General features: G+C 41.8%; 1 protein-coding gene across 2 annotated transcripts in view; it reads left to right on the forward strand.

The window, feature by feature from the left end:
* Positions 1–18,911, forward strand: part of adarb1b (adenosine deaminase RNA specific B1b) — a 117,446-nt gene extending 98,535 nt beyond the window's left edge. For both annotated transcript variants that reach the window (XM_084545531.1, XM_084545532.1), the window contains 8 exons: positions 654–1,579; positions 3,882–3,996; positions 5,095–5,263; positions 5,463–5,614; positions 6,617–6,785; positions 10,218–10,399; positions 13,471–13,649; positions 15,468–18,911. In XM_084545531.1, the coding sequence (XP_084401657.1) occupies positions 654–1,579; positions 3,882–3,996; positions 5,095–5,263; positions 5,463–5,614; positions 6,617–6,785; positions 10,218–10,399; positions 13,471–13,649; positions 15,468–15,644 (2,069 nt within the window). In that variant the 3' untranslated portion in view covers positions 15,645–18,911. The remainder of the gene's footprint in view (positions 1–653; positions 1,580–3,881; positions 3,997–5,094; positions 5,264–5,462; positions 5,615–6,616; positions 6,786–10,217; positions 10,400–13,470; positions 13,650–15,467) is intronic.
* Positions 18,912–19,341: the final 430 nt, after the last annotated feature.

Consider the following 19,341-nt stretch of genomic DNA (forward strand, 5'->3'; position numbering starts at 1 on the left):
CCTCTCTTTCTCCTGAGTACCGCAAGGAGTAACCTATCAAGCCTTTGCTGAAGGATGTTATAAATGAAAATTTTTGCCAATATTCCATCCACTTTGCTAACTGGATTCAGTGATATGTGTTCCCCGTTCCAGTATATTCGGGTTTAAAGCTGAACACGTACAATTTTCTTGATTTTATGTGTAGGCATTCGAGCTATTAAAAATTAATGGAGTGGAAAAGGAACAGCTCTGTTTGTGTGTGTGTGTGTGTCTATGTCGAGTGTAGATATTTGCACTCATATTTGTATGCATTTATGTTTAAGACCCATAACACTGTGCAACTTGAAAAGCGTACACAACTTGTTTTATTTGAAAAAAAAAAAAAACATGTGTTCCACTTAACCTTTCACTTAAAATAACAAACCATCGTAGCTACAGATTTTGCCGTGGAGATATATTAAGATTTTCATTTCGAAACTAATTACCGCACTTGCTACTTGTAGTGATATTAAAATAATATGTTCAAAGTTAATTAAAAGGCATCATCTCTTGCTATGATAAAGGAACACAAATCATTGGTTCAGTTCCAAAGAGTGATAAAGGAATCTATAAATTTTACATTTACAAGATCCTGCAACGAAGGCGTTGTAAGTTACTCTTTCTGGGCACCGCAGGTTCAAGCAGCACCGACGTTAAGGAAAACCGAAACCTGGACAACGTGTCCTGCAAAGACGGGGTGGGAGTGGCTGAACAGCTCCCGAATGGAAGTGGCTTGGGCAGTCGAAAGCGCCCCCTAGAGGAGGGAAATAATGGCCACACGCATTCCAAGTTCCGGGCCAAGAAGCGCAAGAAAACGCCCGGGCCAGTCCTGCCCAAGAATGCTCTGATGCAGCTGAATGAAATCAAACCAGGTCTGCAGTACAAACTGCTGTCTCAGACAGGACCAGTCCATGCACCAGTATTTGTCATGACTGTGGAGGTCAATGGACAGATGTTTGAGGGCATGGGCCCTACCAAGAAGAAGGCTAAACTGAATGCAGCGGAGAAAGCACTGCGTTCCTTTGTCCAGTTCCCAAATGCATCTGAGGCACACCTGGCCATGGGCCGAACACTGACAGTGAACACAGACTTTACATCTGACCAAGCTGACTTCCCAGACATGCTCTTCAATGGCTTTGAGACACCAGCCGCACCTGAAGAATCCTTCTATCTAGGCTCCAATGGTAGCAACTCCTTAAATTCACTAGGGGAGTACCCACTGCCCACACCACCTGGCAGTAACCTTGTCCAGGCCCCATTGCCCCCTCCATCTGCATTCAGCTCGCCCTCCAGTGGCAAAAACCCAGTCATGATCCTCAATGAGCTCAGGCCAGGCCTCAAATATGACTTTGTCTCAGAGAGCGGTGAGAGTCACGCCAAGAATTTTGTGATGTCAGTAACAGTGGATGCACAGACGTTTGAAGGCTCAGGGCGCAACAAGAAGCTGGCGAAAGCCCGGGCAGCACAAGCCGCCCTGTCTGCTCTGTTCAACATGCAGCTAGACCAGACACCATCCCGGCAACCCATACCAAGAGAGGGATTGCAGCTTCACCTACCCCAGGTAAGATGTAGCTCTTATTAGTAGATTGCATAGAATCAGAACGGAAACTCCATTTCATATACTGTACATTGCTGCTGTTTGTTAGTTGGGTAACTGTAGGCTTTCGTTAGTTGTTCCTTGTGTTTTTTACATTTTGTTTTTCTATTTTCTGTTTTATAGTTGTTGAGTTTTCAGATTAATACCAATAATCAGTTTTCCCAACCTTGAAAATGTGAATTATTTTGTTTTTTTGAATTGAATAAGCCTGTGACACCTTTGCTCTGAGGGTCAAGATCTTGAGAATTCATCAAGATTTTGAGAATGCATTAAGCCAGTAAGCTTTTCATAAAAAGCTTGTTTTTCTATTTTCAGTTTTTTGTTTTTGTTTTTTCCATAAAAAGCTTACTGGCTACATTGCATTCCCTTTAATTAACATTTTAGGGGCACCCGTTGGTATCTTGGAAGGCAGCTTAGTAGGGCTGTTTTAAAATACATAAGCACACACAATGCTCTTGTACTGCCCCCGTAAATGTTTTATTGAATATGTATCCTGTGTATGGGTTAATGAAATTGTATATAATACAGGGCTTTTGATTCGAAGGCATTCAGTAGTCAGTATGGGAAATGTTGAATTAACCTCTCACTGGATCCGTAAACACCCAAACGTACTGGGAATAACTCTCCCATTTAACTATGGGAGTGAGAGCAGACTCCAGTTTTTTTTTTTTTTTTTTTTAATTACACGTTCTGTGAAAGCATTTCACAAATTCTGTCTTCATTAAATCTGTGAAATGATTTACGTGACGTTGTCAATCACACATAGCCCAGAAATAGTAATTAAAAGTTAAAAAGAAAGTAAAAAGGGCTAAACTTAACATCATAGAAGTAGGTTTCATAAGCAAATGGAACTTTAGTCACTGGATTCAGATAATCACTGTCAAGCAGATAATTCAGATGTAGCTCTTGTTTTCAGAGTAATTATACTACTCTCCATAGTGATTAATTCTTCCAGAATTATTGGCTGTCACCATAATAAGATCTGGCCAAAACTAAAAAATATATATAATATATATATTCTTCCTGTTTTTTGTTTTGTTGCAAAGAGGTCTATTCCAAACTGCTCCACTTGCCAAACTCTGCTGTTCTACTGGGCTATCACTAAAATCTCAATTCACATCAGGTTAGCAGGGATTAAAGGAAGGTGGTACCTTTAGATTCCCCTGTAGAGGTGACCGTCACTGTGAAGAGAGATAACACAGGCAGCAAAGCTAATCAGCTCGACACGCTGTCAACACCCCCTTCCCCGAAGCCTTTTTGTTCTTTCTTTACTCGCGCTCTCCACTTGTCAACCGATTTATTCAACAAGCACCCCGTTTTAACGATAGCGCCCCCACTAATTGCTCTATTAATTCTCTGTCGCCGGTTTCCATCTGGCAAGGCACTAATGGGGAAAAATGGTTGGAGTCCACTGCTGTTCCGAAAGAACTTAACTTTAGCTTTTTACTTTATGGTTTCAGATGGTTTTCTTGATGCACAAACCAAAATGAAATAGAAATCCATTTTGTCATTGCACAAATGTTGAGTCATGCAACGAAGAAAATGGTAGAGTAGTAAAGAGTGAGCATTTATACTGTATTGAACAGTTTTGGACACGTGTGCTTCTTGTCTAAGAACAGGAAGTGGTATGTATTTTTATACCCCTAGAGAATAAAAGTCATATATGACCTTGGCAGTCAAAAGTAAAATGATCTGGTTATGAGTGGGTGACTCTGAAGTAGCGGAGAAGTAATATTGGACTAATCTCTTTAATTTGTGATCATCCAGCCGTCCTCTCTCCTCTTGGTTGTCGTCATTTTCCATCACATTAGCAATGGATAAAGACCCAGCTCAGGGAGCTGGCCATCCAAGAACAAAAGATGTGTGAAGTTCACTTCAGGTTCCCCTAGAATTTTATACTGGAGTATTAATCCTTGTGTAAATGAGCTCTTTGTTAGCATGTGTTACTGAGGTTTTTGTTTTTTGCGTGATTCACCGTTAGAAGGGAGGTAGTAAATTATAACTGTCACGCCAAACTCAAACAGTGCCACTTGAAAGATGGTTATTTATACCTCAGGGGGTCAACCCAGTTTCACTTGTTGCTGTTTGAAAGCTCTGACTTTTGTTTGAAGCTGAATGCGAACACTGTGACAGGTACATAGTGCCCTAGGGGAGGATAACATCAGACATGCTTTGTAAGCTGACATATCTGACACAAGCTCGTATTTGTGTGGCTGCGTGTATGTGTCTCCTTGTTGCGTTTCTGCGTGTGTGTGTGTGATTCCAGGTTCTGGCTGATGCCGTCTCTCGCCTGGTGGTGGATAAGTTCAGTGAGCTGACAGACAACTTCACCTCCCCCCATGCGCGACGAAAAGTCCTAGCAGGGGTCGTCATGACAACAGGTACACTTGAGGGGAAGAGACGTTTGGTGCTTTTCCGCTCACAAAATACAGCGCTACAGCGAGTTTTGGAGCATAATCCAAAGGAATATTTGGGTTACAAAACCTGAAAAGGCAACTGACACAGAATTCACCGTCACAAAATTGAGTTTGACACCAACAGTGAAATGTGACTTGGTACAAACATGTGGAAATTCACAAGTTTGTACTTACTCAGTATGTTATGCCATTTGATCCTTTTATTCCACTCCACCAACCAATATGTTGAAAATATACAACAAAGAATACACTGTACCTGCTTCACCTTGAACAACAAGAGACCAACTTACCAATGAATTCATTATTACTAATAATCTAATAATATATAGTTGAATAATACTCAAGGGGTCTATTATTTGTCGTTTAGTGCTTTATTCTTTATACTTGAAAATGTGTTTTGCCAATATTTTAGTGATTAATAAACATTTTTGATGTAGGGCATTTGCTGTACTGTATTTTTATAGTGTTTTTTTCTACTATTTTATATACTACTATACTTTTTGCTTTTTACTTTTATAGTTACAAATTAACACAGTGTGAACAGTGTTTAACATCAAAAGAGCTAGATATTTGACTCAGGAGTTGGTAGAGACCAAATACAGAGCTAAAAGTTTAAATGAATAAAAATGTTGCTCCATATCTTCTGGATGTTGGTATGTATTAATTTATGAATCCCTCATCACTGCCAATTAATCCATTGTGGCATTAAGTCATTTGAAGAGGTTGTTTGATTATTTTAACCACAGCAAATAGAATATATGAAAATGAATTCACTGTATGGTGCAGCTTATAGGACCCTAGTACATAAGACACCAGGATTCCTGTGCAATGATTTGCTGTTTGTCTTTCCTCGGTGTCACATTGCCTGTATGAACACGAGGACATTTATCCAGATTTATCTACTCCATTTTGTCACCCATTAATTATGTGGTCGCTACATTAGCCACTCACCAGTTTTCATATTATTGCTGTCTCGCCTGCAAAGGGCAACACAACCCAGTATGTACTTTAAGAGCGCGTATCCGTTGACCAGTGTGTCTTTGTTTCCTTCCCCCCCAACAGGGACAGATGTGAAGGAAGCACAGGTCATTTGTGTCTCCACGGGAACCAAATGCATCAACGGTGAGTACATGAGTGACCGCGGCCTGGCACTCAATGACTGCCACGCTGAGATAATCGCCCGACGCTCGCTCATCAGGTACCTCTACACTCAGCTGGAGTTCTTCCTCAGGTCAGTGGATGGAGTAAAATTTGTTGCTTCGCTTGTTGGGTTAGGACACTGTTTAAATTGATGGTGTAATTATGTCTTGCTGCAACTGCAAAAACATTTTATATTCAGTAAAATAAGCTGTAGCAAACATTTTGTAAATGTAGGTTTTGTGGAGTTTACAAGACCCGTTTTTAAATTTACCATCGGTCTGTTGTCATAGCAACGGCAAGGACGACCACCAGAAGTCAATATTTATGCAGTGTGACAAGGCAGGCTACAGGTTAAAGGACAACGTTCAGTTCCACCTCTACATCAGCACCTCGCCCTGTGGAGACGCCAGGATTTTCTCTCCGCACGAGGCCGGAGTGGAAGGTACGCAGCCATCGCACAGAATTCACAATCAGCCCCAAGTATCTCTTCCTCAACTCAACTGTTTTTAATTTGGTCTCGTCTTAGCTCGGAATTCAGTTTCAACAACAGTTTATTTTATTTAATTACATTTGTAGGTTTTCCTCTTATGCTTCGTTTCATTTAATTAGAATTTTACCCCAATGTCCACATACCCAATACAGACACATTTAAACAAGGCGCTAGTAATTAGAGCTTTTTGTCATTCTCTGTCTGCCTCTATCAGTCTTTCCTCCACCCAGCCCTCCCACACTGTCTGTCTGATTAACCTCCCTCTTACTCTTGTCAAAGTGCTTTCCGTTGCACATGGCAGACTGAATAGAAAACAGCCACATTCAATTAGTCACTGAATAGATGGCTCCTGCTGGTGCAACAGCAGAAAACTTTGATAACATAATAATAAATAATAGGTCATGCTGTGTGGAAGCCAATTTTGCTTCTATTTCTTGGAATTGCTGGCATATATGTGGTGTGTTTGCGCTCTGCGCTATATCGATGCAAAAATAGCTGTTGTGCAACTGAACAGCTGACAGTTTTCAAAAAAAATAATTAGAAACAAGGTCAACACGACTTGTAGGGTTTCTTAAAGATGCTATGCCATTCGTCTAAAAAAGCTCCTTGAGTGAGTGGCAAACATCTCCAAGAAGCTCTACAAGTCCAGTTGACCTTGTTTCAGCTTGTCTTTTCGGATATACCTTGACCTGGATGAAAGAGAATCTTCACAGACCAAACAACTATCTGACAATGTTAACTAATGATGCAAGGGTTTGAAATCTCAACTCAATGAATGAATGAGAGGGAGACTTCTCGTGGAGACAGAAACCATTTGCATATTAATGAGCATTTAAATTTTTGACAGAGCCTGCTATATGAGTCTAACATCATTATATTGTGGTAGTGCGCTGTTAGTGATCCAGAGTTTAATGTGTGTATCTCTTTCTTTCTTTGCTCTTCCTTTCATGTCAGACCAAGGAGACAGACATCCCAACCGGAAAGCACGGGGCCAGCTAAGGACCAAAATTGAGTCAGGGGAGGGCACCATCCCCGTGAGGTCCAGCAACACCATCCAGACCTGGGACGGTGTGCTTCAAGGAGAGAGGTTACTCACCATGTCCTGCAGTGACAAAATTGCAAGGTAATTTAGTAGATCATAATTAAATGGTTTTCTATGCATTAGTACTCCACACAATTTACAGTCCCAGTGACAAGTCTACCTATTTGTATATGTTCCAGGGATTGAACCACTAACACAACCTGCTCTAACTACCAAGAGCTGTTGCTTGCTTGTTGTCTTTTGTTTCTTACTTCACAAAAAAAGTCTCTGTTTTGCTGAGAGAAGACGATCGATAGTACTGTCTGCCTGTCCGCCAAGTACAAGCCTACAACCGGGAGCTGGTTAGCTTAGCCTAGCTTAGCATTAATATTTGAAGGAGGTGGAAACAGCCAGCCTGTTTGTGTTCCAGGGTAACAAATAAAATAAATCCAGCTAGCGCTAAAAGAAAAAAAAACATAATAGAAACTCTTGGCAAGAAAGCAGATAATTGTAATGGTTAACAAAGCAGGCCCATCGCAGGCTTGGTTTAGTTTAGTTTCTCCCTCTGACTCTCTTCTCATACTATTAATTGATGAATAGTATTACTAATTCTTATTATATTCTGCTGAAAAGTACTGAAAACAGATATCAATAAAACTTTATACTTCAGCCATATTAACCATGCTTCTTGATACTATTTTCATGTTTTATTTACTGGCATTACTACCATAGTGTATAGCCTTGCTTTCTTGAGCCACTATGTCATTTCAGGTCTATGATTTTCTTCAGGGAGTGTCAGGGACAGCTGGATTGATGGATCCTCTGTCCCTGGGGGTATTTTTGCTGGCAGATCATAGCGTCTTTAGTCTCTGTCCATGTTCAAGGCGACACTGTGCCTCTCTTGTGATGAACGATGGAACTTCTCCATAACTCCTCTCACGGGCCCTCCTCTTCCTCCTCCTCCTCATCTTCCTGTTCCCTCCCTGCCCAGGATCGTAATATTTTGCCTGAACGCACAGAGTGATTGAACGCTGAGTGTGTATTTGATGAGGGACATGTCTACTGAGTAGCAAATGCTGTTTGCACTCAGTGAGTTGCCCCTTCAGCGTGTCGGTAGTGGTGCTAGTGATTTAGATTTTGTGTGTTTGTCCAATGTGGAGGGATCCAAGTCAGTAGAGGGCAAAATAAGGTTGAAGACTGTACGTAAAGCCACGTGGGTTTATTTTCCAGGCCAGGTCAGTGGAGACCATGAAATATTTTAAAATTGACACCATTGACAGTTTCAGGCTTGATATAGAGCAACAGAACCCATTACCGGTAAGCAATTAAGGTATTATGAGCAACTCTCTTCCAGTGCGAGAAGACACCCATTATGCATGACTTATCGCTCTGCCTTGTCATGACACAGCTATTAACCGGGTCAGAATCTGCCACCCGCCTGCTTCTGTCCCTCTGTGAGTGATTGTTAGCCACGGGGCTGCTGTTTCATACAACCACTGACTGGCACATTTTGACCATGCCCTCAGTTTTCTCTCCTTACGCATTGTTTTGTACTCCCCTCATTTTCTTTTGATTACATGCCCAGCCCTGCAGCGTCTGTATGAACAAGCAGTCCTCTCCCTGCTGTCTGTTCTTTCTAACTATTTCAATTAACTCATTAGCAAATCAGTCTCTTTCTCAGTTTGTCCTGTTTTCTCGTGTCATTATTTCTATACCAGCTCATTGCGTGTGCTTTCTGACTTGTCCTGACCCTGTTTTGTGTGTGTGCGCGTATAATTCATGTGTGTGTAGAAGCACAAAGCACGCTGTTGAATAAAATAAAATAAAAAAAGAAATACAGTGATGTGTTGACAGGAATGAAATTGAATGCCTCTGAAAACATAACTCGAAAATGTGCGCGCCCGCTTGTTTCTGGTTCCCTCTACAGCGCCTGTGTCTTTCAGAAGTATCCAGGTGTATTTGTGTCACCCCGTTGCCGTGATGAAACAAAGTGCGCGTGTGTACTGCTGCAGTTTGTGCATGCCGCAGAATATTATGAAGCTGTTTGATTGTGCTGAATGCGTGCTTTACTGCTTGCAGCTATGAATTCCGAGATTTCATTTTGCCCTCCCACACTTTCACACACACTTTGTCCCACACGTATACACAGAGAATATTGCATATGGAAACAATGGACCCTTTGCGTTGCCGGGGGGGTCTTATGCGTGCAAATTCCTCATTGTTCTGGGTTCGTGTTGGCAATTTCACACACTTTCAAATAGTCTGCCTGAAGTGAAAGGGAGAATGAAAAGATCTTATCAACACACAGTCAGTTCCTTTAAGTGCACAGACCAGTGATAATCAGTATTTTTCTACCAGTAAATGCAACAACAAAAAATAAAATAAACAACAAGCAGTTTATCCTACTACAGTAAATACTAGTATAGTGTGTGTGTAACACATCATATACTTTGCTCTTTCCTTGCTGTACTGCTCTGTTGTTGTCCAAAACCTATTTAAAAACATGAGTCACACAGTGAATGATAAGTTTCTCCATTAGCATGAATGGAATGTCCTGATTGAATTCAACACATATTAACCGGCTAATGAATTAGCAACACTCATAGGAGAAAATAGTTCCTAACAAAGTGACTTTTTTTTTTAATTGAGCCATTTAAAAAAAGATGTTTTCATGAACTCTTAAAGTCTTGGATTGAAGGGGGTCGTAGCTGAATGCCATCTGCAAGGTCTGGAGGGGTATTGAGAAACTCATTGTTGGTTTTCAATGGAAATGACTGACAATAAGGTATAGATTTAAAAAAAAAAAACCACCAACTTCAGACTTCAAGTCCTTCAACTCTTTCTCTCTCCTACTTTGCCTCTCTCTCAGAGAGGTGGGCAGGCGCTGCTTCACAGAGCATGTCAATGGGAAAATGACTGAGGAGAGATGTCTAATGACACAGCGTAGGAATACACAGAAGTTTGGAAAAATGAAATTGAATGCCTCGGAGTATACACAGCTGTACAATTATGTGTGACTCTGTGTGGAAGATACAGCCTTGGCTGGCTTTGTGCTAATACGTTATTGTTTGTGCTATTGTTGCGTGTGCGCTTGCCGCTTCTCGGAATTTTCCAGTGGTTAAGGAAACTTCTGCCAAGGACACCTTTTGCTTACATGTGATCTGTTGAAATGTTGCTTGTAAAAGATGGGAAATTGTCCGTTCATAACAACGTGATTGAAAATGGATAAAGGACTCCAAAAGTTCTGTTAGAGAAGTCGTTTTTTCTGTCAAGTTCAGGTACTTTAAGTATTTCTCAAGGTTTCCAGTTTGTGGCAGATAATGCTTACGTTGCTATGAAATCAAGCTGTGCACCTCATTTGATTGTAATTTACGTTTTCTGGTGTTTATAATTGCGAATAATGAAGAGAACTAAGGTAATTGGTTGGTCTGATGTTAGACAGATCTAAATTTACCTTGAAATATATTTTTTTCATAGTCACTGTTTAACTTAGCTCTAATTCCAGATGTTGTCATGGATGTGTATTTCCTGCAGGTGGAATGTGGTGGGCATCCAGGGCTCTTTGATGAGCTACTTCACCGAGCCGATCTACTTCTCCAGCATCATCCTTGGCAGCCTCTACCACGCCGACCACCTCTCCAGGGCCATGTACCAACGAATCGCAGATATCGAGGACCTGCCCCAGCAGTTCACCCTCAACAGGCCTCTACTCAGTGGTAAGAGCCCTCTCAAAGTCCCTCCTGTCTCATCCATATTTCCACAGCACACAAATGCGAACTTGACACCATCCTGCTAATCTTTGCCACTAAAACTCCTGCTGTCTAAATATCAAGGAGGAAGATTTTAATCCTGAGCGATAAACATGTTTATTCACCTCGCTGGTCAGTCCCACAGGGACAGGAAGACAGTTATTGCTTTCCTCCTCTGTTTGATCGGAGCTGACATTTACCTAGTTGCTGTGGAATTTGAATTGCTTTATCATTTGTGTAAATTTTCAGCATTGGCTTGACCTTTTGAAAAGGCCGTATAGACCGGCACTCCTGTAGGTTTTGTTTTGTTTTGTTTTTTTTACTTTCCATTTTTAGATTTAGAACATTCCGTCTTTGCCCTCTGGCTGTTTAGAGGACTCTGGAAGACAATATGATGTAAAGTTTCACTGCAACAAACCAAATCATTTCTTCACCAAACACATGGAGCCTGCTGTTATTTGTCCTCATTCTTCTCTTTGTGTACGTGAATCATTTGTTTCCGTGTTCCGTTATTTTACATCTGTACATATGTTTGTCTTCTTTCTCTCCCTCTTATTTTTACATCAAACAGAATGCACAATATTGCTAAAGTGAAAATCCTAAATTATTAAATAACTGGCTGTTTGCTCCTTATTTACAGTTTCTGCGTCTGCCAGGCTCTCTGCCTCATTGACACATATCTAGTTTTCAGTGTTAATGGTGGCAGGATACATTTATTAGTGACTTTTGGAACAATGGGTCCTTGATATCAAACAGAAAAAGACCGGCAGATGTTTTAAGCTGTCTCATTTTAGAAGTAGAATCTTTTCAAGAATATGTACTCTTTCTAATACATGTGTTCATCTAACTGTCTGAAGTGAAATGATGATGACTGATGCTTATGGCCAATACATTGCTACGTCGGGTATCAGAGGTTGTGGTTGCTGGGAGTATATAGAAATCCAGTCTGTGCAAAATGATTAATATAGACAAGTGATAAAGAACAAGAATTTTCTTCTTAACTGTGTAGCTAGCTAGCTAGACATGCCAACAATTGCAGTTCATTGTATCCTTTTCCCTTGTATTTTAGTTTAGGCAAGGCAAAAAAGAGGAAGAAAAACTTAAATCCAAGTCATGCTTGCAGAGTTTGATCACCAAGCTGTGATTTGAAAGTCACTGCTCGGGTGCTACAGCACCACCAGCTACTTAAGAGCTCCTATTAATGAGTCCTATTAATTATATGAGCTCAAAGGTTAAGTACTAAGTGTTTTAGTTTATGTACATGCAGCAGCATAACGTGCAAAAACTGACTTAACTTGAATGAGGATCAGAGTAGGCAGTGATGAATACACACTCTCATCCAGCCTCAGCAATGGTCTCATTGCTCACAAACACCTGAGCCAAACACAGGCACAATGACAACACTCAGTGAGCAAATTTACAGGATGAGTGGTTAATAGGACTGGATGTTATAATCCCTTTGATGACCAGCACAGCACTATATTATATGTCAGCCTGGATTGTGTAGAGTGGCACAGTGTAAAGACAGTACACCAGAATGCATTTCAAGATAAACACATTAAACAATAAAATTCTTTTTAAGTTGGAAACAAGGTTGGGAAGTGTCTGACTAATGCGTTCCAGTAATGAGTAATGTCTCAGAATGCAGAGTTATAAGTAACTAGTTTAATGTGTTTAGAGGTGTGTGTGGCTATTATGCTATGCTATTAGCAACCATAGACAGTGTAAGGATGGACAGAGGAACTACTCCTCAAAAGTGAAGCCAGAGCAAGTAGAGCTCCCCCTGGTGACTGACTGCAGTATAGGTCATAAGCTCCACCTCCATGTTGGTGGATGGGACTTGGGCCAAATTAAAAGACTAAAATATGCGTCAAGTAATTCTTTACTTATTTGACGCTATAGAAACAGGATGCGACATCATGATCACTACAAGTTGCCATACCAACTGCTTTATGAAGCGGCCCCATAGGACTGTGATAGATAAATAAATAAATAAATAAGTACAGTGTATAATCCAACATTTCTTTGTAACTGGTGGAGGTAGAGCAGAGCACAGCATTACTAAAACAAAAACGCCATACTGCGCAGACTGTGGCTCCCAAGTTGCAAAGATGGCTCCACCTATAACCCCAGGAAAATAGTGTCAGTTTGACCAATGCAAGGAAGTGGGGACGCGTTGTCTCCATATTTATACAGTACCCCAACAATCTGCGTTGTGCTGCCTCATCTGTGTCTCTATTCCACCACATAAACCAGCACAGCGAGTTTCAGGTACAAGCACTGGTCTTACTGCCAATGTGAGAAGAGGGCACTCAGAATCAGACAGGTGAAGTGAGTGACACTGTGGTCATTTTGTTGGATCCCGAGGCGTCAAAACACCGAGCCTGGATATACGTGCTGCTCCCCCTGCTCCTCCTCTCTGGTTGCTCTCTAAATGGCGGGTAAAGGAGATAATAGTCGGGGGTTATTAACCTTTTCCGCTTTAGAGAGTTTGTAGCGGTGAAGGGCTGTGGCGTTAGAGCACTGAGGATTTCATCCCCTTTAAATCATCCTCTGCCACAAGTGCTACCAAATGGAACCGAGGAGCTTAATACGCACACAGACACACACACACACACACACACACACACACACTCACAAAGTGCAAGACACAGGGATTTATGACATCCATATATCTCCCATTTATGCTGGAGATACAGTGGAGGCCGAAGCCCTTTAGTGTGCTGGAGCTCTGTCCTCAGAGACCCCCCATGTGGAGGCTACAGTTTTCTCTACTGAGTTACACAAATGGAAAAGAGAGAAATATTGTTCTGTTAAAGTTATTGCAGCTGTGGGAGCAGCTGCCTTGTAAAGGAATGGGCTGCCATGTTTGGACACCTCATCCATTGTTAAGCACATCCATGCAATGGGGTAGTGAGAGGTTTAGCTGCTGTAGGCACCAGTTGTTGTGACGCCAGATATGGGCAAAACATTTCAGGTCTTTTGAAATGTTGGCTTGGTGTGCCGCAGTCTTAAACCACTGGTGTTTCTGCTTTCAGGTATAAGCAATGCAGAAGCCAGGCAGCCAGGCAAGGCACCGAACTTCAGCGTGAACTGGACCGTGGGTGACCAAGCCCTGGAGGTCATCAACGCGACAACGGGCAAGGACGACATGGGCCGAGCTTCGCGTCTCTGCAAACATGCCCTCTACAGCCGCTGGGTGCGCCTACACAACAAGGTAAGGAGAGGCCAGCGGCGGCACACGGCCTTGTCACTGAACATACTGCCCCCAGGTGTAATGGAGCAGTTTGGTATCATTACATACCATAAAGATTGCACCTAAATTTACAAGCCTGGACACACACAGCATAACATTAAATCCTGTACAACTTGTGACCAATATCTTTTACTAACGCCTGAGAAATTTGGGGACGCGTACTACAGCATGACAGATAAAATAGTACATCAGTACATCTACACCAGAGAGATTCTGGCCTTGAAGCATACTTTAAAGCAAAAATGAAAGCATAAAACAGTAACAGCGAGTAATTCTTTGCTTATGCAGTCTAAATATCAAGCTAAGGCTAGATTTATGACTTCCATTTATATTCTGGTTTATGCCGTAGGCAGGTGGTAGCTCTGTACTTTTCTTTAACCTGACAGGCGCCTTCTCAGAAATGTAACTACACGTTGCAGCAATGTAGAGCTCAACACAAAGCCTTCCCTCATCCATGTCAGAAGCCATCTCAGTGGCCAGACAAGCCCAGAGAATGAACCTCTCCCTTCTCCGTACACACAATCTAATCCTTCTACTTCTCTCTTTTGTGCGTTGCAGTGATTTCAGTAAATGTTGTAACTGTTGTTACACGTATTAACTCCAAACCCAGAGAAAATCAGCCCGACGAACCTGATTACACAGCGATGCCGACACACCGGCACACGAGTATAGATGCTTCTGGTAATGTAGGGCCACAACGTAGGCTACCTCATAATCTCTGCGTAGGTCTGATGCATAAGCATAAACCAAGATTAAGTCAATAATGGACAAAGGCTTGGAGCTTGAATGGAGCTGAGGCAGGTGGTGGACACTTAAATAGACAGCTAGCAACCAGTGATGGCACCCACCTGTCACTCAGTACATCTACATCCTTAATTGTGCATTTCTTTTAGCCATGACACAATTTAAACATTGTGTATTACAGTAGTCCCTCGTTTATCGCGGGATTTACGTTCTAAAAATAACCTGCGATAGGCGAAATCCGCGAAGTAGTCAGCTTTATTTTTTACAATGATTATAAATGTTTTAAGGTTGCCCCTCACTACACACTTTATACACTTTTCTCAATAACTTGCAAACATACCGCACTTCAGTCACGCTGCCAGCGATCAAAGATACTGTATATGTAAATTTGGCAAGCTGAACGCATTCTGTACTGTACAAGAGACACCGTACAGAGGAGATTGATTGACAATGGTCTACAGTCCCTTAGCCATTCAGGACGCAAAAGACGACACGCGGGCTCTCCCTTAGCCAATCAGGACGCAGAAAACAATGCGCTGTTAAAAAAAAAAAAAAAGCATGCAAAATTGCACTAAAACAATCCGTGAAACTGCGAGGCCGCGAACGGTGAACCGCGTTATAGCGAGGGACTACTGTATATAAAAAAATGTCATGTATGGGGAAATTAACTATTTCTGCTGTAAATTTAAACATTTTAACATGGAGGTCTGTTCAAAGACATTAACTTTTCCAGTCAGCCTCAAGTGGCAATTCGAGGAACTGCGTCTGGCATTGTTCTTGACTGGAGATCGCTAATTAGTCACTGTAAAGAAAACAAACTGGCGTGATGAGAGTCTTGCTGTAATAACAACAGATTTAATTAGCTTTAATTTTTTTAACTTAATGTATTGCCTAAGAAACATTATCTTGCGTTAAACCCTTAGAGGACAGACAGAAATTCAGCTACAATCACGGTTATGAGTTATGTCTATGTGCAAAAATATATTCATCCTTGTTTTATCCTAAAATAATTTGCCATTTCCTCTTCCTCTTCAGCTGTCATCCCTCTTGCGGATCAAAGTGCTCAAGCCCAGCTCGTACCATGACGCCAAGCAGGCAGCCACAGAGTACCACTCCGCTAAGCAGGCGCTCATCAAGGCCTTCCACAAGGCCGGTCTGGGGGCCTGGGTCAAAAAGCCCATCGAGCAAGACCAGTTCACCCTCAGCTCCTGAGGGAGTCGGGAGACCAAGGGGTTCCCAAACCACCCACTCCTCCCTCCCTGACCCAGGCCTGAAAGCAAGAGAGCCCCTTATTAACAACGTCTTCTTCCGTCCCATGCGTCGGCTCGCACGTGCACTTTGTACTTGTGAGAATGAACGTGCGTAGTTTCACAAACCATCCATAGCTCCATCATTCTCATTCCTCAGAGGACCTCATGTCGTTTCTCATATTTTATTTCACTTTTATCGGATGGTGTTCCATCCATCTATGTGTTTTTCTGTTTGAAAACTGGAATACTTTCTTCTTTTTTTTTCACCATTCGGTGTTTTATGTTTCCCAGAGAAATCATAATCTTATGCTGTAGACGTGATTGAAATTATACAGTTTTGTCTCTTTGATCAATGAGTGTTGCCAGTTTAGGGTGAAGTGTAGCCTAGAAACAGAGACATTTGTTGACTAAAACCAATGTGTATGGACCTAAAGAAAACGTATATATACTTGCTAAAATGAATGGTAAACTTTAATTTAATGATGCGTAAAATCTTCAGGATGTAAATCTAGTACTTAAAAAGAAAGCGAACGTTAAATAGTTCCATATAATGTGTGTTATTTGGTCCGTTCCTTAGAGGAGACTACATGTTCTTAGCCCTTGTATTAAACATGGAAATGTAACTAAATGAAGTCGCCCTGTTTGATTCACTGACTGGGAAGAATATACGAGGCAGGTGTGACAGCAGTTTAGCACTCTTACGTTGATTTTTATGTCATTCATTCGTGCATATGTTCTGTAACTTATTTTATGTCACTCTCATTTCATACTTGAACAGTGGGGGAGGGCGGTCGGGTCGACGCCTCCTCTCGCCTGGGTCTTGGGGACAAGCTTTGGGAGGTGCTGCACGTTGTATTTTTTTTCCTCGATCTAAGCCATGGCTTTGCATGGAAACTGAACTGAGAGGCCTGCAGAGCAGAAAACACGCGATGGGGAGCCCCGTGCGTCCATCAGTGAATGATTTAGAATGAATGCCAGCATCTTCCTCCACAGGCAGCTTTGAATCTTTGTCTCTATTTTCTAGATTTCTCGTGATCCGATTGTTTGGTTTTTAGGGGCCGGGGACAGGTTGTTTCGTTTTGTTTGTTTGTTTTGTTTTTCTTAAGACGTTCAAGGATTGGGGATGATACTCCAGTGAAAATAACAGACCTCTCAGATCTTGTAATTATGTCACGCTGTGGCAGGGATCCACGATAGCTGGCAGATTAACTGCTGATAGATGGCACGGTCTACGTACTGGAGCTGCCCACACAGTACATGATCCACTAGACGCCACATTGTCCCAGTAAGTAGTGATTGTTTGAGATGCAAACCTGTGGCAGTCCTTCCACGTAATTCTCTTAGGAAACCCTTAGAATAACAGCGCAGCGACATGCAACCCCTGCATGAACCGACCCACACGTCGTACGTAGATATCCGCTGGACTCTGCCAGTAGATTACAACCAAATATATCGCAGCGTGATGTCACGTCCATCCTCCTCTCTTACCCTCGTCAGAAATGCGTTATTCCAAGAGACTCCTGTCTGTTTGTGACTCCTGTACACCCTAAATGTCCTTTAAGTTTCTAAATGAGGACCCGTTTCCAAGTAACTGCAGTGAATTCCTGTTTCCAGCTGTAGGGGAAAAGAAAAAAAAAAAAAATGTGTGCGATTAATGTGTGTGCTCAGGTGTCTTTAAGCATACTCTGTCAAATTTTCACCAAAGAGGATGATGTCCATGTGTGTTTCTGCCCCAGAATTTTCCTTTCTGAGCTTTCTTTTCTTTTTTTTTTTTTTATATTTCATGCATTTTTTATTTTTTTTTGGCATCAACCCTTTACTGTCTGTTTTTTTTTTCTATGTATGTATTTCCACTCAACGGTGTTCCTTTGCTTTGTACAAAAGTGACGTATCCAATTCAGTATGGGTGGGGGGTATTGAACTGTCAGGCTTCTCTAGTGCATCTGTAGCTGTCGGTGACCACGTGTATATTGTGACCTGCGATCATTATTGCTGCAAAATAGTAGTTCTGTGTATATAAGGAACAACAGAGGTGACAAGAATTCTTCCCTGTACAATGGAGTCACCCTGAAAACCGTTCCGATCCTTCCTCTTGTTGCTGGGGTTGTGACGGTGTTACTGTTCCTGAGTAAAGTACTTGTGGTTCTATTTGACTCACTGGGCACCGTAAAGCATGGCACTAACACTGCCGGGGTTAACATGCTTCATCCCCATTGTAGCCACCCATGTTTAAAAAGAAAAATATATGCACTGTAAAGTGCCTCAGCTAAAAGTGGCATCCACCAGCTGGCACATGTGATGTCATGTATGTACCTTATTAACTTTTTTGAGTCGGTATTAGAGAAGCAGGAAAAAGGGAATCTCCCAGTGTTGACTTAGAGGTAAAGAGCTGGAAATTAGGTTTTTAAATCAGTGGGATCCAGTGATCCCCAGCAAATAGACCCAGACCAAAGTCATGAGCAATACTCCTGATGTCTCCTCTACTGTGAGCCCATCACAAACAGGAGTCTGAATGAAGTCTCCCTCCCCTCCTCTCCTCCGGTCTTCTTCTCTTCTGTTCTCTACAAAGCTGTCTGAAGATTTTTTTTTTTTTTTTTGTATATTTCCCTCTAAAGACTGCCTGCTTCTAGAGTTTTGTTTTGTTTTGTTTTTTTGTTTTTTTGACTGCACTAAATATGTCAACTGATGATGTCATGATATATATATATAAAAAAAAAAAAATGATGATAATAATAACAATAACGTCCCCGTTTCTGGATCGGATGGATCGGACTATGACAGCGAGGACTGAACTGCTTCTGCTTAACCCTTTGTGAATCCTTGATGATGATCAGTGCAACCCCCCTCCACCCTCCCTGCTGCAGCTGCGCCCGTGGTGGGGTTATACTCTTGGGTCTTGTTTCGGTGAGACCGGAACGGGTCGGTGTTGGCTCACTCCGGGTTTCAGAGCCGGCCCTCTCTGTTCTCTCTCTCTCTCTCTCTCTCTCTCTCTCTCTTTCTCTTTCTCTCTTTCTCTTTCTCTTTCTCTTTCTCTCTTTCTCTCTCTCTCTCTCTCTCTGTCTCTCACTGTCTCTCCAGTGTGTGAAATCCTCCACCAACGAAAAACCACAACCTTGCATGTTCTACAACACTGAAGCTGCACCTAGCATGATGACAAACTTTTAAAGGACTCGTGTAGAAAAAAAAAAAGTTAAAGCTAAAGATAGATATATAAAAAGAATAAAAGAGTTCTTAGTTTACTTTTGTACATGGTTGGAATTCTTTCATACGTTGCCGAGTGTTGCTTTCTGTGTGTGTTTGAACTGTACTGATGCATAATCAGAGTGTTCGTTGTCCACGTGGTCTGCACTGAATTAATGCACGAGGTGTCTAAATGCAGATTTTAGGGTTAGGGCAGCACAGCAGTGTTTATAATCAGTCAAAAATCATGTTAGATTCCTATGTCATTAATATGTATGTAAACTGTTGCGTCAGTGCATTAGCAACTGGTCCATTTGAACTAGTTTGAACCATTTTACACAGAGTTAACTACTTTATTTCAGATGGCCTTCAGCTGAGAGGCAAGAAAAATTGAATCAAACCAGCTTTATATTCCATGTTTATGTGTACACACATGCAAGGATCGTTTCTTCTCTGCATCACTCTTGGAACAGTGGGCA

The sequence above is a fragment of the Chelon labrosus genome (genome assembly GCF_963514085.1).
Source record: "Chelon labrosus genome assembly, chromosome: 5".
Classification (NCBI taxonomy): Eukaryota; Metazoa; Chordata; class Actinopteri; order Mugiliformes; family Mugilidae; genus Chelon; species Chelon labrosus.